Source organism: Plasmodium vinckei (genome assembly GCF_900681995.1).
Source record: "Plasmodium vinckei vinckei genome assembly, chromosome: PVVCY_01".
NCBI lineage: Eukaryota > Apicomplexa > Aconoidasida > Haemosporida > Plasmodiidae > Plasmodium > Plasmodium vinckei.
In genome coordinates this window covers 452576-470588 of record NC_051293.1, presented here as the reverse complement: position 1 = coordinate 470588, position 18013 = coordinate 452576, and the positions used below count along the sequence as shown (strand labels likewise).

Genomic DNA, 18013 nt, shown 5'->3' with positions numbered 1-18013 from the left:
CTTTTTCAAAAAAAAATTAGCTAGTATCAAATACATAAACAATTTTTGACGCTTCGTATTATGCAGCTATAAATTAGTGAAACAATTTGGCTACCTTATAAATATATTAACCAACTTCAAAATATGTATAAACATTTTAAAAGAATATATAACTAGCCAAATATATATTTATGTGTATAACTTTACAAAAAGTTATAAAATATTATTAAAAGCCATACTGGCCTTTTCTTTTAAATTATATCTCGGCATTTTTTTATTTCCTCTTTCAATCAATTAGGGGTTTTACAAAAAAATATGCATAATATATATTAACAATGTTCACTAATTTTTTAGAAAACAGTTTAAAGGTGAAACAATAATTAAATACAATTATTTCAATTTAATTATTTATTAAATTTAGTTGTTTTAATTAATTTAATTTTTCTACATATATCAAATTATAAAACCCATAATTATATTAGCAGGTGTATTGTTGGGGGGTAAGAGAAAAATATTACAAACCCAACACATAGTGCTTGAAAAATATTCGAAAAATTAAATTAATTCTTAATATAGTTAAACAAAAAAAAGAAAAAATATAAAAATGTAGAGAAAAAAACAATTTCAATAAATACTAATTTGTATACTTATCTTTTACACATTTTATACTTTGAAAATTTTTTAATATTATAATTTTTTTTTTAAACTAAAAAAATATGAACAAGCAATAATTTACAACCTCTTTTTTCCTCTTAAGACAATTTCCATAATTAAATAAAATGTCACGAAATTTTTTCAATTATTTTATTAATTTATTGAAAAATAAAATAATTTAAATAAACATATTCAACCATAATACTTAAACTTATTCTGTTAAGTATACATATAATTGTAGAACATGTAAATACGTTCTATATTTCCTACTACTTTTTAATCTGTATATTAATATAGCTAAAACATATATCATCTCAAAAATTATATTAATATGAAATTTTCGATGGTTAAATATTTTTTTTAAAATGTTCTTATAATAATAATTATATAAAATAAAAATTTCTTTATTATTAGGTTTTATAAAATGGTATCACATAATATTTGTCCACTTTTGGTTGCTACTAATATGGGTCTACATTTGAATAAACACAAATATATATCCTTAAATAGTATTTGTAATTAGTTAGACTTATAAAAATATATTTCCTTTTATTTAATTTTGTAATAAACCATGTATATATGAAATATATCATAGACATATAATTATCAACTGACGCACCCATTATGCACATAATATAAAAATAAGATAAAAAATGTTATTACAAAAAATTGATATATACATATATTTTTTTGAACTCATTTTGTCTTTTATTATGCATATTAAATTTAAAAATAGTAAACGGAAAAATATAATTTATCAAAGGGTAGTATATTTCTTTAATTTTCACAACATATGGTTCTGCACATGTACATGTAAAAACAATACATTACGTTGTTTATATATGAACATGCATGTGAAAAATATTATTATTACTATTATAGTATTTCAAATGTTTCACTTTTTTTTCGGTTTATCGAATAATTAATACATTTAAGGGATATGCTAAAAAAATATATTTATTTGTTAGGACAACATTATCACATTTTGTATCCCCATTACACCTTCAATTAAATGAAAAGAAAATAATAAAAAGTTATAGAAAAAAAAAAATTTATATATTTATAGCTAGCTAGACCTGAATGTACATAAATTAATAAAAAATAATAAAAAAACAATAAAAAAACAATAAAATAAAATGGATGATGGTTTTAGAGACCCAACCAAACTTATGATTAACAGTAAAGAAATAGAAAAAGTTAAAGCATTTAGTAGAATAAAAAGAAGTATAAATAATATTTTCAAACAAATATTTTGCAATGATACTGATGATTCTTATATATACAAAATAAAGGGCATTGAATCAACCTTTTGGTGCTCGCAAATTGTAAGAAAAAAATATAAGTCTATAAACATGTCTAACATTTAGTCATGCATATATACAAAACATAATGCACTATTTTTTATATCTTTGCCTAAATCAGATTTACACTCGAATAGTTTTGTTAGCCTGTTTTTTTTCCTTTTTTGTCTCATGGAAGCAGGTAATATAAATTTATAAAAAAAATATGTATCCCTCTTCAACCTATTTCATAATCACAAATGTTTATATTGCATATTTAATTAAAATTATCAACTTTATCAAACTTTTATATGCACACCAATTTGTAGAACGCAGCTTTGATAGGAGAAAATGGACTTACCCCGGCAAAAGAATTTGTAGATAATTTATTTAATGAATTAAAAAATTATGATTTATGGACAAAGATTCAGAAATTTCATTCCCTTTTCTGGTTTATTCCAACGACCGATCTAGCCATAAATTTGATGGCAATATTAGGTAATCTATTATTGAAAGTTCAGAAAGTTCAAAAACAAAAATAATAAAAAGAATAGACAAATAATATATGTACATTTTTTCTTGTCTTAGGAATGGTTCTTAGTGCAGGAGCTCTACTATTTAATTATGTTAACGTAATTAGTGTATTGGTGATTTATATATTGCTACAAAGTATTTATAGCATAGGGAATGTATGGTTTAATTATGTATTTGAAATTGAATTATTGGAATTAGTTTTTCTTTGTCTATTTATAGTTCCTTTAAATAAAAACAGTTTGAAAAGCAAATATTCAACAACATTTTTAATGAAGTATGTTTGTCGATTTTTTGTTTTTAAAGTGTTGATAGGGACTAGTTTAATTAGATTTAGAAATACAGATTTGTGGGGAAAATTAGAAGGAAAATATTATTTATATGAAACCCAACCATTACCAACAATAATGTCCTATTTTTTTCATTCATACGAGTTTTTAAGCAAATTCGATAATTTATTTTGTATATTATGTGAATGTGTATTTTCATTTTTTCTTTTATTTCCAATTAGAGTATTTAGAATAATAGGAGGGACATTTATATTTTTTTATTGCATCCTTAATTTTATAAATCAAAATTCTTATCTTTTTTATTTTTTACTTTTAGCACCATTGATGTATTGCTTTGATGATAAAATATTATTCCATATTTTTACAAAATCAAAAAAAAATAAAATAATAAATGTAATTATGGACAAGATTAAAAATAAACATAAAAGTAGACGATATTTTAAAAGTTTTGATATTTTTTATTTTATGGGAATGACTGAAGATGAAGTATATAATATGTACGACTCATATTTTAATATAGATTATATAAATAGCCAAAATGGATTAAATACAACTCATAAAAATCATACAGAAAATTCTGATGATGATAGAGATGAAAAAGAAAATGGAGAATATGATTACAATGATGAAGAAAAAGCATTTTTAAAATATGGTAGTTCAACAAAAAATGAAATACATTTTTATAATAATAAAAATAATAGTTTTTTTCAAAATTTTAAAAAAGATATATATAATATTTATAACTGGTTATTCAAACAAAAGGGTCTAAATTATATATTAATAAGTTATAATATTTCTAAAGATATTTTTATTAATATTATAGGTTCTTTAGTTATTTTTTTATTTAATTGTTTAGCTGTATGCTTGATAAAATTATATAATAATATTGATTCATCAGAAGATGGAATTAATATGACTATATCCATACTTTTTACAACATATTTCAGTCTTTTACTAACCTATGCAATATATATATTTTTATTTACTAAAAATTATATAGCACATTTTATAAGCCAAATAAGTTTACTATTATCAACAATATTAATATATTCATATAAAATATTTCCAGATGGTTTTACAGATAAATATTATTCTTGTTTATTCCTGTTTCAATTATTTTGTTTATTTATATTATCTACTTTATATTTAAACAACAAAAGATTTATATATAAGTACTTGTCACAATATTGCTACCTTATTTTGTTTGCACATTTTATTTATTTATTTGGGCAAAACATTTTATCACCTGATCAAGTCATGAATGAAACAATAAACAATTTTGAATTTATGAATATATATGGATCTTTTGGACAGATAAATAAAACAAGACATGAAATAATTATACAAGGAACAAACTCTCAAGAAATAGATAATAATACAATATGGAAAAATATTGAATTTAATTGTAAACCTGATAATAATTTAAAAAGTTTATGTTTTCCTATTAAACTTATTTATGGTTTTATACCTATTATTTATATTGATAGACTTGATTGGCATTTTAGCTCTTTGGCATATCAAAATAATCAAAATATTTTAGAACATAAATGGTTTGAAAAATTTTTAATTAAATTATTACAAAATGATAAACAAATTAATTCATTACTTTATAAAAATCCATTTCTTTATAATGAAGCCAATAATTTGGAAACTACTATTTCTTTACAAGTTTTAGATGCAGTATATAAATTTTCTCACACAAATGGACCTGAATGGTGGACCGTATCTTCTTCCGAAACTATACTTGATTCCGAAGATATTTTACCTGACAAATTAGATGCAAAAAGGGAAGAAAAAAATAAACCTACACCTAGCCTAATATTCTTTAATAGTGAAAGTGACGGAAAAAAATCAGGAAAAGAAATGAATTATAAGCTACGCCAAAATAACCAAACAAAACTTCATAACCTGATAAAAGAAAATCGTGATAATAAAAAAAGTGAAAATCAATCAGCCAAAATGAAGAAAAATGACAAAAATAATAATCAACCCCTTTCAGATAGTCAAATAAAAGAACAAATAAAAAAATATATATTATTACCACAAATTTCTAAAGATAAAAATGTTTATTTAAAAAAGAGTAAAAGGGTTAATAATTTAAAGAATATTTCAAATCAACATTTGGCTAATTTGCTAAAAATACCAACAGCTAGCGATTTTTACAACCCTATGAAAAATAAAAAATTTTATGACCATTCAGGTAAATTTGGAATTAAAAATAAAAAATACAAATTTCATAAATTAAATACAAAAAATAATTCAATAGAAAGAAATCAAAATGATCAAACATTTGGAATAACAGATACATTAAAAAATACATTAGACAATGCTGTTAATAATTCTTATACTAATTTTGATTCTTTGAATAATTATTCAGACAAAATGAATAGGCTAGGTCTTTTGGAAAATTACAATAATCAAACTAATTTAATTTCTAATTATATTCCTCAAGAAAATGTTATTAAAACCCTGGCACAAAATAATAAAGATGATAATGGAGTTTATTTAATCGAAACAATTTCAGAAAATATTGATGAGGATGATACATAAAAAGTTGGGGAATTTCATATTCCATAGTTTATAATGTAATAATTCTACCACGTTGATAAAAAATAAAAAATCCTAAATTATTAGTAAAATAATTGTACAACCCTCATTATAGACCCCCATTTTTTATACATTTTTTTTGGTTCATTTAATTATATATACATGTGCATAGTTTTTGTTTTAATTTTTAATGTTTTAGATTTTTATTAACCTTATATAGGCCTATTTTTTTGGCTTCATTTTATTTTTTTTTATTTGCCTTTTTAAACAATTATTTCTTAAGTTAATTGAAAAATAACATTTTCTATGATTCTACAATCCGTCCATATATGTGTGTGTGGATATTGGATTTATCCTTCAAATAGTTTTTCAGTTTTAATAAATAAAATGTCTTTAAATATTCATATAAAAATAGCATTTATGTTGCTCTTACTCATCATGTATAAATATGTATAATACTAAAAAAATATACAAACATTATATCACTGTTTATGCATAAAAAGGAGATGATTTATTTATTTTAATTTTTTCTTTGTTCCATTTTTATATTCTCTCTTTGTTTTTTTCGATATTCATTATTATAAGAATGAATTTTTTTACTTTCCTTCTCTATGTTTACATAACACAAACTCATTGTTGATAAGACTAGGGGTATTGTTGTGCCTACACATGTTTTAAAAAAGTGAAATATATTATCAACCTGCTTAATTACAATATATGCATAATTTCATTACTTTTCCTTTTACCAATAACAAAAAAGGTACACCAGCTAAAAAATTTCTTCATATTAATTATTTTTGTTAATTATTATGACTAAAATGTTGTATCATTTTGTTATTTCTTTGTACTGTATTATAAAAAATTATATTGTTTTTTCCTACTTATTTTTAAAGCTTGCAAAAATAATAAATAACATGAACATCAATAACCTTATAAAGAATTTAATTTATTTAGTTATCACTTATTTATTAATATTATAAAATATATTACTAGCTTATTATTTTATTTATTATTTTTTTTTTAGCCAGTTGGGTCTATAAAATAATTATGAATATATGGAATATGCATGTTTAGAACGGAATAACAAAATTATACTTATATAGCACTTTATGTATCCCATAAAAATGTTAAAACTTGTATCAAAAGGAATAGAAAAAAAAAAATAGTATGGATAATCAGTATAAGAAATATAAACTTTCTTTTAAATAAGCCATTTTTTGTAAATATATACATAAATAAAGCTATTATATGTATGCTTAAAATGTGCACACATATATATAATGAGTTATACATATTTAACACTCTAACTATAGTATTATATAATTTTCTATATTATAATTTCAAAGATATAAAAATGAAGTTTAAAAAAAAAAAACATGAATAGTAATTCATATCCTAAGTTATTAATATATATCAAAAAAATGAAAAGATTATACAAATACAATTTAATGAAGAAAGATGAAAATTAATATATAATATGTTCTTATGTATGCGGGTCATATTAGAAATATGCCATGAGGCAACTTAAAAATATTCGGTTAAACAACATGCATATATATATGCACACATGAAATGTTCCCTTTATTTATTAGTAACTTTTTTTAATGTCCAATAAAATATAGTTGAAAAAAACAAAAGTTATATAATAATTTTAGCTTTATTTCTGACAATAATGAATAAATATACTTTAAAAAAATATATAAAGCAAATTACATCAATTCTTTTCTCTTGGGTATCTCATTTTGTGGTGCTTGATGTGCCAATTTTGGAATATAGCAATGAGTCCTTGGTCTTTAAAAAGGAAAAAAAAATAAATAAGCAAATAAATAAGTAAAAACATATGTATACGTGTGTAAATTATGTAGTGGAACTTATATGGAATATCATAAAATGGTATTTATGTATTAATTTTTTACATTTGCAACTTGGAAAATGCCATAGATTCCTGAAAGAAACGCGACAACAAAGGTTACCGAAATCCTGTTATAAAAAATGGGAAGAAATATATATTGAAAGTTACTAGTTTTTTATGACATTCATATTTTTTCGTATAATATTGCACTTTTTTTCTGAACAAGTCATACAAAATGGGTTTCAATTTGTGTAGCATAAATATTTTAAAGAATTCGTATAATTACCAAAGTATAATGTGAAATTCCATGCTTTTCTCGTTTTCATTATATACTACAGCTGTCTGTAAAAAAAGGACAAACAAAAAAAAGTTAATTATCCAAGTGATAGTTATTTTCTAGCTATATATATATGCATATATAATATATTATCTTGGTCATATGAATAGTATATTTCTACATTTTTATCATTATTCGCCTATCCTGTTCATAAATATTTATCATATGTTCATAAATATTTATCACATGTTCATAAATTTTATTCATTTCGTTCATTCATTTTTCATTCATTCATTTTATTTAAATTTCTATACCTGGGCTGAAGCAAAGCACAAGTTTAATATTATATTATATAAAAACAAAAAAAACATTTTCCCTCCTATATATTTTCAAATAGTATAATTTTGTTTTCAATAATTCAAACTTTTAAGCAAAAAATGTATTTATTATCTATATAATAATTTAATACATAATATATAAATTATTATTTTTGTATGCTTTTATATTAATAAGAAAAATATAGTAATATCTTCTGTGCTTTTTTAAATTTAATTTTATCTTATTTTATCTTATTTTACCTTATATATTTATCTTATTTTTTTCTCGTTTTTTTATTCGTTTATCAAATAATAATATTTAAAAAAAAAAATAATAAATGGGAATATTATGGCAAGAGAAGTTTGTTTTAATTAAATTCGGAATTTCCTTATTTTTTTACCTGTTTACATGCATATTTAATTGTAATATATAACATTAATATTTATGGAAATATGCACAAAAGTATTCATGGAAATATTTAAGAATATTTTTTTTCTTTTATTTTTCATTTTCTTATTTTTGTCCATTTTCCGTCCATTGCTACATTTTATATAGGATAAAATTGTAACACCCAAAATATATGTAAATTATAATTGTGTGCATATAAAAATTATACCATTTTTTTTTTGTGCTTATAAAATAAACGGCGGTATTTATTTACCAATTTTTTTGAAAATATCCAAAGTTTAACAAAATAAAAAGTGAAAAAACACGCAAAAAAATTGAAAAAGTGAAAAAGCAAAAAGGATATATCCTTGTGGGGTATATTCCCCAAATCAAGGGTTGCGCTTCATACCACGAAAGAATGTATTCCTTATTATATAATTATTTTTTTTAAGATTAAATCATGGCGGAACAAAATAATAAATTACGTTATATGGAATAAAGTATAAAATTTTAGTTTCCATAAAAATATAGTTTGTTTTAAAATTTATAATATGCACACATATTTGCTTATATTACAAATTTATATGTCCTAAAATAAATATATAAAATATGTACAATACATATTTTTTTTAAAGCAACACTAGTTCCATTTCTTTAACGGCTAAATAATATGCTATAGCATTTTCTATATACAGTTATTTGTATATACCCATTTCAACAACCTCATATTTTAAAATGTAATATAACAACAATGAAAATATACTATTTATATATATACTTCCTTCCCATTTAGTCATATAATAATACGTATAAAAATGAGGTACTATTTGTAATATAGTAAAAAAATAATATATGTGATTATATATATATAAATTATTTTGTGTGCAAATAAGTTTGTAATATAAATATATGACTTGTTCATAATTATGTGAATCCTATAAACTGCTAGCTAACCAAATATTAACCATCAAAATAAAAAACATACATATTTTTATGACAATATTAAATATGAGTTCCTATACATATTCAAATGTTTGGATTTAAAAAGTGTTTAAAGTATATACACATGAAAATATTTTTAAAAAAATATTCCACGGCAATAATATTATAGCACATTTTATATATTTAACTTATAAGCTTTTTTGTATATGAATTAGTACCCCCTTCTTCTCTTTACATATACACAATAGGGATTATATTATTTTTAAAATATTATATAAAAACAAAACAAGTTATTTATAGTTGATTAAAATTAAAGGTGAAATTTGTAAAATAGCTAAATCGGGGTAATATATATATTCCTATAATATATTATTACTATTTGGGCATGGGTTTTGAATTGTAGTTATTTTTACATTCCTTGGTATACTTTTACTATGAAATTTGTCATATGTATACTCATGATATTTACTTGTGCTTATTTATTTTTTTTAATTTTTTACGTCCCCTACCTACAATAATTTATTTATGCACTTATTATTATATAAAAAGGGTTTATGGCAATACAAAGAATGAAATATATAAATTATTCATATGTTAAACTTCCAAATTAATAAAAAAATATAATAACAATATTTAATATAGAGAATACTGTATAAAGAACAAAATAAGGGGAAAAAATATATAGTAATTTTTTTTAATACATTAAAAAATAAATATGTTTATATGTTATAAAATATATTTATTTTATATAAATTATAAGTGTTACACAACATTTGTTTAAAGAAATATAAATATATAAATAACACATATTTATAACATATAAAAACCAATGTTAATGAAAAGAGGAATAAAATGAAATACACAGCTTTTAAAAACTCCTTGAGGTTAAAAAAAAAAAAAACTTAATAATGATTTTTAAAAAATATATGATAAAATATTAAGGTGTATATCAACATATTTTAATTATATTTTATTCACACATATATATAACTCTTTATTATATTTATAGATTTGCAAGTAAATTTTGCCAGAACAATAATTACAAGTTATACATGAACAGTGTACCTCAGTTTTCAACATATGCATATGGAAAATATTTAAAAACGTAAGAGAAATTTGAAAATGCTTAACATGTATATATTCTTTTAAGGGGTTTATATATATTAAATGTGGGTTGAAATATATATATACATACCTATTTACTACTATTTTTTAACCTTTTTTGCTTTAAACAGAAATCCCCTTACGAATAGACTTGATGATTTGCTAAAAAAAAATTCAAACTTAATTAGTATAATTAGCTTAAATGGATTGGATGATTTAATTACCCAATCCTCAAAAATAGGTAATTTATCTTACTCTATATAATTGATGTTGATTTGAATTTAAGCAATAAAGATCAATTATTTCAAGACACACACATAGAGACTTTTACTAAACATGCTTTTTTTTCATTTATGTTTTATTTTTATTATTTTTTATTATATTTACAGAGTCTGTTTCTATTGCGGATTGGCTACTAAACCTAGTCGAAGAGTATCAATGTATGATAAAATTACACCAGTATGAAATAATTATTCACATATATATATGTATTACATGTTTATATATTTTTATGTTTATGGCTTCCCCTGTTTATACTACGTTTTATTTTACTTGAAAATATTTTTGTTGTTTTGTTTCCTCGATTTCCTTTTCTTTCAGCTCAAGAAAGATGTGTACATATTATGAGCTTATACAATGTATGTTATAATTATATATGTTGCAGAAAAGTGAGAAGATATTAATTGTGTTTACATATATATGTTCACCGTTTTTTATTCTATATTTATCAAATTGTTTATTTTATGTTACGTGAATGGATAGTAGTTACATTATTTCGAATATTCATTTTGTTGAAATTGTTAGAATAATTATACATATGCTATATATATTTTAATGATTTATAGCTATCTATTTTGTTTTATGTAATTATAATATGGAAAGTCTTTATATCTACACAGTTATTATTCATTGAATTTTATTCCTCATTTTCTTTTTTTTTATAGTAAAAATAAAATACGCTTAAAAATGTGTTTATATATACATATTTATATATATCAATTAAATGAATGTTGAGAGAAATATATTAGTATCCATATTTACATACATATATATACGTGAGTATGTGCATAAGCCCTTAATTAAAATTACAAAATATATTCATGCTATATTTTTCTTCCCTTTTTTATGTAGTAATGCTATCATGTGTAAATATGACCACAATACGGTTAAATTGAGAAAAACAAAAAAAAAGCGCACAAAATAAGTTTATATAGTATCTATTATTAAACATGCACACTATATATTTCATGTTGTGCTACCCATATATTTATTATTTGTATATATAATTATGTAAAAATTTATACACATATAAACATATATGCGTATTATGGATGTGCATATATTCTGTATGGGGACCCGATTTCAAAATAAACATTCGAATAGCTTATTATATATATTGCATATTTATAAATACACTATATTGCTTACTATTTTTATTTCCAATTTTATTAACACATATTTTTTTTTTTCAAACAAAAGCAGTTGGTTTTCCATTAGGAGCATTGGATAGTCAACACAGTTTTATACATGAATAAAGAAATTACAATGAAATATTTGAAAGAGCAAAGCGTATTAATTTATACTACTTTTTCCATAAATTTTAATTTGGATTTTATAAAAAGTTATAACTAAGCTTGTTAATTAATTTTTTATGTCATTGATGATATAAACTAATTTAATTAAAACCCAAACATTATATACCTTCATTATGCTATCATGTTTTTTTTATATGCTATATTTATCTAAATATTTAATGCCATTGTGAGAAGAAAGAAATAAAGAGGGGCGATATATATATATTGTCTATATACTTATTTGTGGTATGCTTTTTATTATTACTTTTTTTTGCACACAATATGAACATACAGAATTTATCGATTTAAAATATGCACACAAACAGCTTTTTTCCATTTATTATTTAATAATTTTTTTTTTATCAGGCAATTTATCACTAGAAATTTGGCAATGGCTAGCTTATCTACATTCAAATTCACAACAAAATAGCTAAAATCGATGAAAAAAAAAAAAAATAATAAAATAGCTAGCTATGTTAATAAATAGTTAGTCAATAAAAATGTAACACAACACAACCTACATGAATGAGTCTATCCTTCAAAAAATATTTTTTTTCAAAACAAGGATAATCTAATTAATTATTTTGTTCTACTATTCATACAACATTTTTATATCTTTGTATGTACTATATATTCCTCATATTTTTTTTTAATTTTTTCTTACTTTTTTAAATACAACTTTATTTTATATAAAAATAAAACCTTTTAAAAACATATACTAAAAAGTTAATTTTTTAATTGAAAAAAAATCAAAATAAAGCAAAATTGATAAATGAAAATAATGAATTATATATACAAATATTAATGAATTAAAAATGTTAAAAAATGTCTATGTAAAAAAGAAAAAATGGGTCACACATATTTGATCGTGTTTTAACACTTATTTAAGATTATCTTCTTGATGTTTTTCCTATTGACCTTTTTCCTGAAAATAAATGTCTTGGTTTTATGGAAGGGATAGATCGATCTGCTTCTCCTTTTGTTCCTTTTTTAATTTTTCTATAAGCAAGTTTATTTAATTTATATGCCTTCTTTCTCTGTATTTCGGTTGATGTACTTTGATATATTTTCAATTTTTTGGTTGTATCATTATATATATTATCTGTAATTTGTTTCTGTTTAGATATAAGTTTTATAACTTTATCTTTTTTAATTGATTTTGTTGGGGATTTCTTGGATTTTTCAGTCATACTCATAAGTATCTTTGTCTTGTCAACATTTAATTCATCTAATTTCTTTTCTATTTCTTCAACAGTTTTATTTCGTTTGTGATATATAGGTTGTTTTTCATCATTTAGTTTTGCACTTAATCTTAATTCATTTAATTTCAAAGCCATTTTTTCTAATATTTTTTTCGTCTTAAACCATAATGGATCAATTTCAATATCATTGTTAAGCATCATCTCTTCTTCTTTTTCTAATTCTAATAGTTTTTGTTCAATATCTATATCTATAAAATCACTTATATTTTTTCCATTATATATTTCAGGAATAACATCATATTTATATTCTTCATCAATGTCATATTTTTTTCTTATATCTACTGAATATACTCCTGCACCTCCATTTTCATTTTGTAAATCTATTTCCAATTTCCTATCATCTGTTCTATTACTTAAATAGCTTTGTCTAGCTTTATTTTTTTTTTTATATTTCATTTCACGCATTGTACTTGGTACAACATTATTTTGGTCACCTTCCAATGAATTTTCAGATGTGTTTCCTTGACTTTCTGGATGTATAGTACCTTGTTCTTTTAGCTGTTTTTCTTGTTCGAGTTTTTTTTTTTTTGCAATTATGACTGATTCAGGTATAAATGGTGCCCTATCAACAACAGGCTTATTGGCAGCTAGCTTTTTATTAATAATATTTTGTTCATCTAAAAGAATATCTGAAGCTTGATCTAATTTTAATAATTCACAAGCAGCAATTTTAGCTTCTTCAACACCTACTCCTGTTAATGTACTAAAAGAACAAAATTTAACAGTTTTTTTTATATCATCAACAATTTTTTTAATTAATAATTTATTTTCAACTGATACACTATCTAAACTTCCTTTATCGATTTTATTTAATCCTATAACAATTGATTTATTTGAAAAAAGAGATTTAATTGAATAAAGTAAATTTATTTGTTCTTTAATTGACATTCCACATTCTTCACTAATATCAATAATAAAAAATATAACACCATTAATATGAGCTAGTGCAGCTATTGTTGTCATTTCAACAGTGTTACGATTTTCTAATGTCCTATCTAATAAACCTGGTGTATCTATTATTTGGTATCTATTTAAATTATGATCAAAATGACCTACATATAAATTTCTTGTAGTAAATGAATATGGCTGTACTTCAACATTAGCTCTAGATACACAATTGATGAATGATGATTTACCTACATTCGGAGCACCAGATAGTAGAATAGTTTTTTTATGTGGATTTATTGAAGGTAATCGAGCTAAATTTTGTCGTACTTCTTCTAGATATAATAAACTTGGTTGTAATTTTTTTATAAGTTTACACATTCTTCCTAATGCACTAATTTTAAGCATTTTACATTTATATAAAGAAGAACTAAACTTTAATAGCTTAATATAATCGTGACATATTTTTACAACAGCTTTACTTGCATAACTACATTGTCCTAACGCTAATTTATAATGGTCTCTATCATATAATATGTTTGCCAAATCAGAATAAAATGGATGTATATCATCGAGTTTAGGAAAATCATTTATTATTGTTTGTAACTTATCTTTAAATAGTTCTTGACACATTTTAACTTTCCTCATATAAAAATTTCTTATCCTTGTAATTTTAAATCCCTTATGTATTTCGGTCGGTGTTTTTCTTTGAGTCCTCGATAAAACAACATCGACCAGCTCCTTTGCACTCACCACCGGCTTGATATCTTTGAAACGGTATAAGTTTGTTTCATTCATTTTGAAAATGGTATATTATGTATGTATATATATGTGGTTGATACAAGGTCAGACTAAATAGGTAGAGAAAAAATATTTCGTGAATTTTTTCTCAGCTTTTTCTCAGCTTTTTCTCAGCTTTTTCTCAGCCTTTTCTCAGCTTTTTCTCAGCCTTTTCTCAGCCTTTTCGATGGTATAAATTTTATCTTTCTTTCCTCTTGTGAGATCAATTGACTGTGCACGATGCTCCAATAATTTCTTGGCTTTTCAAAACATGTTGCAATATTTTGATATATTTTTTTCGATATATCTCTATATAATTATACATGCAAAAGTATAGGCAAGCAATGTAAATATAAAAATTAACTAACCCTAATTAATAGTATTAATTTATAGATATTGCTCATATATATTTTCTATTAACATTTTTATTATACATAGGAAATAAAAAAATGCTATAACTTGTTTTAAGAGCAAAAAAAATAAAAGCTAGATACTTTTCTTTATATATAAACCCTTGAATTTTTTTTTTCCATATTTTTCAAAAATACATATAATATATGCAATATTTTATAAATTAAAAATAATGATAAAAAGATGATTATAAGGAAAAATAAAAAAAAAAATTAAATATTTTTATAAATCATGGGATTGTAAATTTATATGCAAAATAAATAATAAAAAATATAGTAAGCATATAGTAAAAAATGAAAAATTATCATATATTAATTTGAAAATATTTATGAAATTTTATTATTTAAATTGGAAAAAAATATAATAACACAACATCGTAAGTTCATCACCGAAATATGTTATGCCATAAAAAATGTATGCATATGTATGTATATAATTATATATATATATATTATGTATATACTGATCTGATCTACCATATATTTGGAATACTGTATATTATATTATGACATTTTTTTACATTTAAAGATAATAAGATTTATTTAGTTTTTTTTAATTTTAAAAATTTTTTCAAACATTCCTAATAATAAATATATTGATTATTTTCAAAAATAAATAAAATTTATCATTTTTATTCTTTCAAATTGTATAGTAAAAATGATAATTCATTCCCTATTTTTTATAGAGGATACATATTTATTTTAGTTAACTTTTTGTGTTTCCAAAATAACAAGAAGAATGATTTGTCATATATATTGTAATTATTATATATATGGATAGAAAAATTGTTATGAACCTTTTCTTTTGCTTTATATAAATAGGAATGTATGTAAATATAATAAACAGCAAAGGGAGCATAATATACTCTCTTTAGCAATATATTGAAATCACTGTTGAAAAAAAGAAAACAAAAAAAGGAATAATATAAAATGTCCAGATAAATATCTTCATTATATAGTGTACATATTTACATGTTTTGTGTCATTTCATTATGGCTGCTATTGTTTGAAGCCTTTTTTGCTACTTAGTAATATTTGATTTATATTATAAAAAGTGAATATATGTTTATGTATGAGCCAATAAAAATTTGTTATTTATTTATGATTGAAATATTTTATTTTTTTGTTTATATTTTTTGTATTATTACATGTAAACTTATACATATGTTGTTTATATTATTGCAGTGTCTTATTTATTACATTAAAATAATTGGCAGCTATATATAGGTACCATTTCCAGACATAACTACTTAAAAATAATTTATGAAATATCTCGATTTTAATGTTATTTTTCCATTTTTATACTTATATATTTATTCAAGTATATAATAAATTGTTATTTTTATAATTTTCTTTCTTTTTTTTTTTTTAAATTGAATTTTCAATACAATATAAATTTTATGTGGCATAAAAAAATATTGCTATAAATATTTCATGTTATATAATCATTTTCATTTTTTCATTATTGCAATAAAATATATTGCCTTTTTTTTACTATATAATTATTAAGAAAAAAATAAACACATAATTGAAGAACTTAATAAGTGCTTCATTTGATGATATAAATACAAAATTAGAGAATAATTATTTGTGATTTATTAAAAATCGTAAGTAAACATATATATATATATATTTTACAGAATCAACAAAGAACATTATTTAGTTATGTTTGTATCTATATTATAATATTGTGTGCAAGTGTACATTATATTAACAGTCAGAAAAAAAAACAATTTTTGCCTTGCCGAGTCATAAAAAAATTGATATAAAAAATGATGAGAGCATATTTTTGGCTAGCTGTACACTTTTTTTCCAGTTTTTGGATGATCCAAAATATAGAAATATGTGATTTTTCAAAGGGCTCTTTAGACGTGGCACTTATGAATAACAAAATTGTGATTAGTAATGATGCAAACGAAATAAATCATAGTGATAATAATATAAAACATTGTGTAAATTTTACAAAGGGGCTTGAAATATTTACATTTATATGCCCAAAAGGAAATACCAATGATAATTATAATGGTATCGAAATTCGACCTGTACAATGTTTTGAAAAAGTTCGAATAAATGGAAAAGAAGAAAATTTAAAAGATGTTTTAAAAGGTGTTATAACAGAAAATAAAGAAACAGATACAGAAATAATAAGGAAAGCATTTATTCCTCCAACTATATATCATGATATGTCCTTCGAATGTTCATGTGATAACAGTTTAACTATTAAAGATAATTATATTGGAGCAAGAGGAATTATGAGAGTACATTTAAAAAAAAATATAATTTTTGGATGTGATTTTAATTATGATTCTAGTGAAACTAAATTTTCAAATGGTAAGAGTGGGTTTGCACATTATTATGACAAACAAGTTGTAACTTCAAATAAAAATATAGTTTGTAATACAGTAGTTGATAATAAAGAAGTATATCTTGGTTTAGCATGTCCAGAAGGATATGAAATATACCCGGAAAATTGTTTTGAGAATGTTTTATTTGAAGACAAAGTTGTAAAAATTAATGAAATAATTAAACATGATGTTAAATTACATATTGAAAAAAAAAAAAATATATCTTTTGCATCATTTGTTTTAAATCCAAATGAAAACCCTCAAAGTTTTTCATGTCATTGTATAAAAAATAATGATGATAATTCATTACCCCTTATTGCAAATATTACATTTTCCAATTATGAGTCTTATTCTTTTAATTTACATGTAACTTATTTAATCCTCATTGCCATTATTTTAATATCATATATATAAACACACATATAAAAAGATGGAAAATATTTCCATTTACCATATTTTGCCTATTTGCATAAATGTGTATATTTGAAAATATATCCATTTTGTTATTGAGTGTTGCTATTTTATTTGTTTATAATTTTTACTAACATTTTTTTTTAATCATAACTAGCTAAATAACTTTTTTTTGCTTTTATATT

The 18013-nt window shown here is 21.8% G+C and overlaps 6 protein-coding genes across 6 annotated transcripts; 3 read left to right on the top strand and 3 right to left on the bottom strand.

Annotated features, from left to right (window-relative positions):
• Window positions 1–1769: 1769 nt before the first annotated feature.
• On the top strand, window positions 1770–5284 carry PVVCY_0101290 (rhoptry protein ROP14, putative; the record flags this gene model as incomplete). The annotated part of the gene is made up of 4 exons (XM_008628514.1): window positions 1770–1958; window positions 2056–2115; window positions 2243–2411; window positions 2502–5284. 4 exons carry the CDS (start codon window positions 1770–1772, stop codon window positions 5282–5284), a joined length of 3201 nt encoding a protein of 1066 aa, XP_008626736.1.
• Window positions 5285–5801: 517 nt separating this feature from the next.
• Window positions 5802–6067, bottom strand: PVVCY_0101285 (conserved Plasmodium protein, unknown function; the record flags this gene model as incomplete). Its single annotated transcript, XM_008628513.1, has 2 exons — window positions 5802–5944; window positions 6028–6067. The coding sequence occupies 2 exons, from the start codon at window positions 6065–6067 to the stop codon at window positions 5802–5804; spliced, it is 183 nt and encodes a 60-aa protein (XP_008626735.1).
• A 951-nt stretch (window positions 6068–7018) lies between these two features.
• Window positions 7019–7781, bottom strand: PVVCY_0101280 (conserved Plasmodium protein, unknown function; the record flags this gene model as incomplete). Its single annotated transcript, XM_037634162.1, has 4 exons — window positions 7019–7072; window positions 7198–7261; window positions 7420–7475; window positions 7725–7781. The coding sequence occupies 4 exons, from the start codon at window positions 7779–7781 to the stop codon at window positions 7019–7021; spliced, it is 231 nt and encodes a 76-aa protein (XP_037490020.1).
• A 2128-nt stretch (window positions 7782–9909) lies between these two features.
• PVVCY_0101270 (conserved Plasmodium protein, unknown function) lies at window positions 9910–11658 on the top strand (the record flags this gene model as incomplete). The annotated part of the gene is made up of 8 exons (XM_037634159.1): window positions 9910–9941; window positions 10067–10162; window positions 10293–10402; window positions 10551–10601; window positions 10762–10829; window positions 11007–11104; window positions 11293–11326; window positions 11641–11658. The coding sequence occupies 8 exons, from the start codon at window positions 9910–9912 to the stop codon at window positions 11656–11658; spliced, it is 507 nt and encodes a 168-aa protein (XP_037490019.1).
• A 967-nt stretch (window positions 11659–12625) lies between these two features.
• Window positions 12626–14680, bottom strand: PVVCY_0101260 (nucleolar GTP-binding protein 1, putative; the record flags this gene model as incomplete). The annotated part of the gene is made up of 1 exon (XM_008628511.1): window positions 12626–14680. One exon carries the CDS (start codon window positions 14678–14680, stop codon window positions 12626–12628), a length of 2055 nt encoding a protein of 684 aa, XP_008626733.1.
• A 2164-nt stretch (window positions 14681–16844) lies between these two features.
• PVVCY_0101250 (6-cysteine protein) lies at window positions 16845–17831 on the top strand (the record flags this gene model as incomplete). The annotated part of the gene is made up of 1 exon (XM_008628510.1): window positions 16845–17831. The coding sequence occupies one exon, from the start codon at window positions 16845–16847 to the stop codon at window positions 17829–17831; it is 987 nt and encodes a 328-aa protein (XP_008626732.1).
• Window positions 17832–18013: the final 182 nt, after the last annotated feature.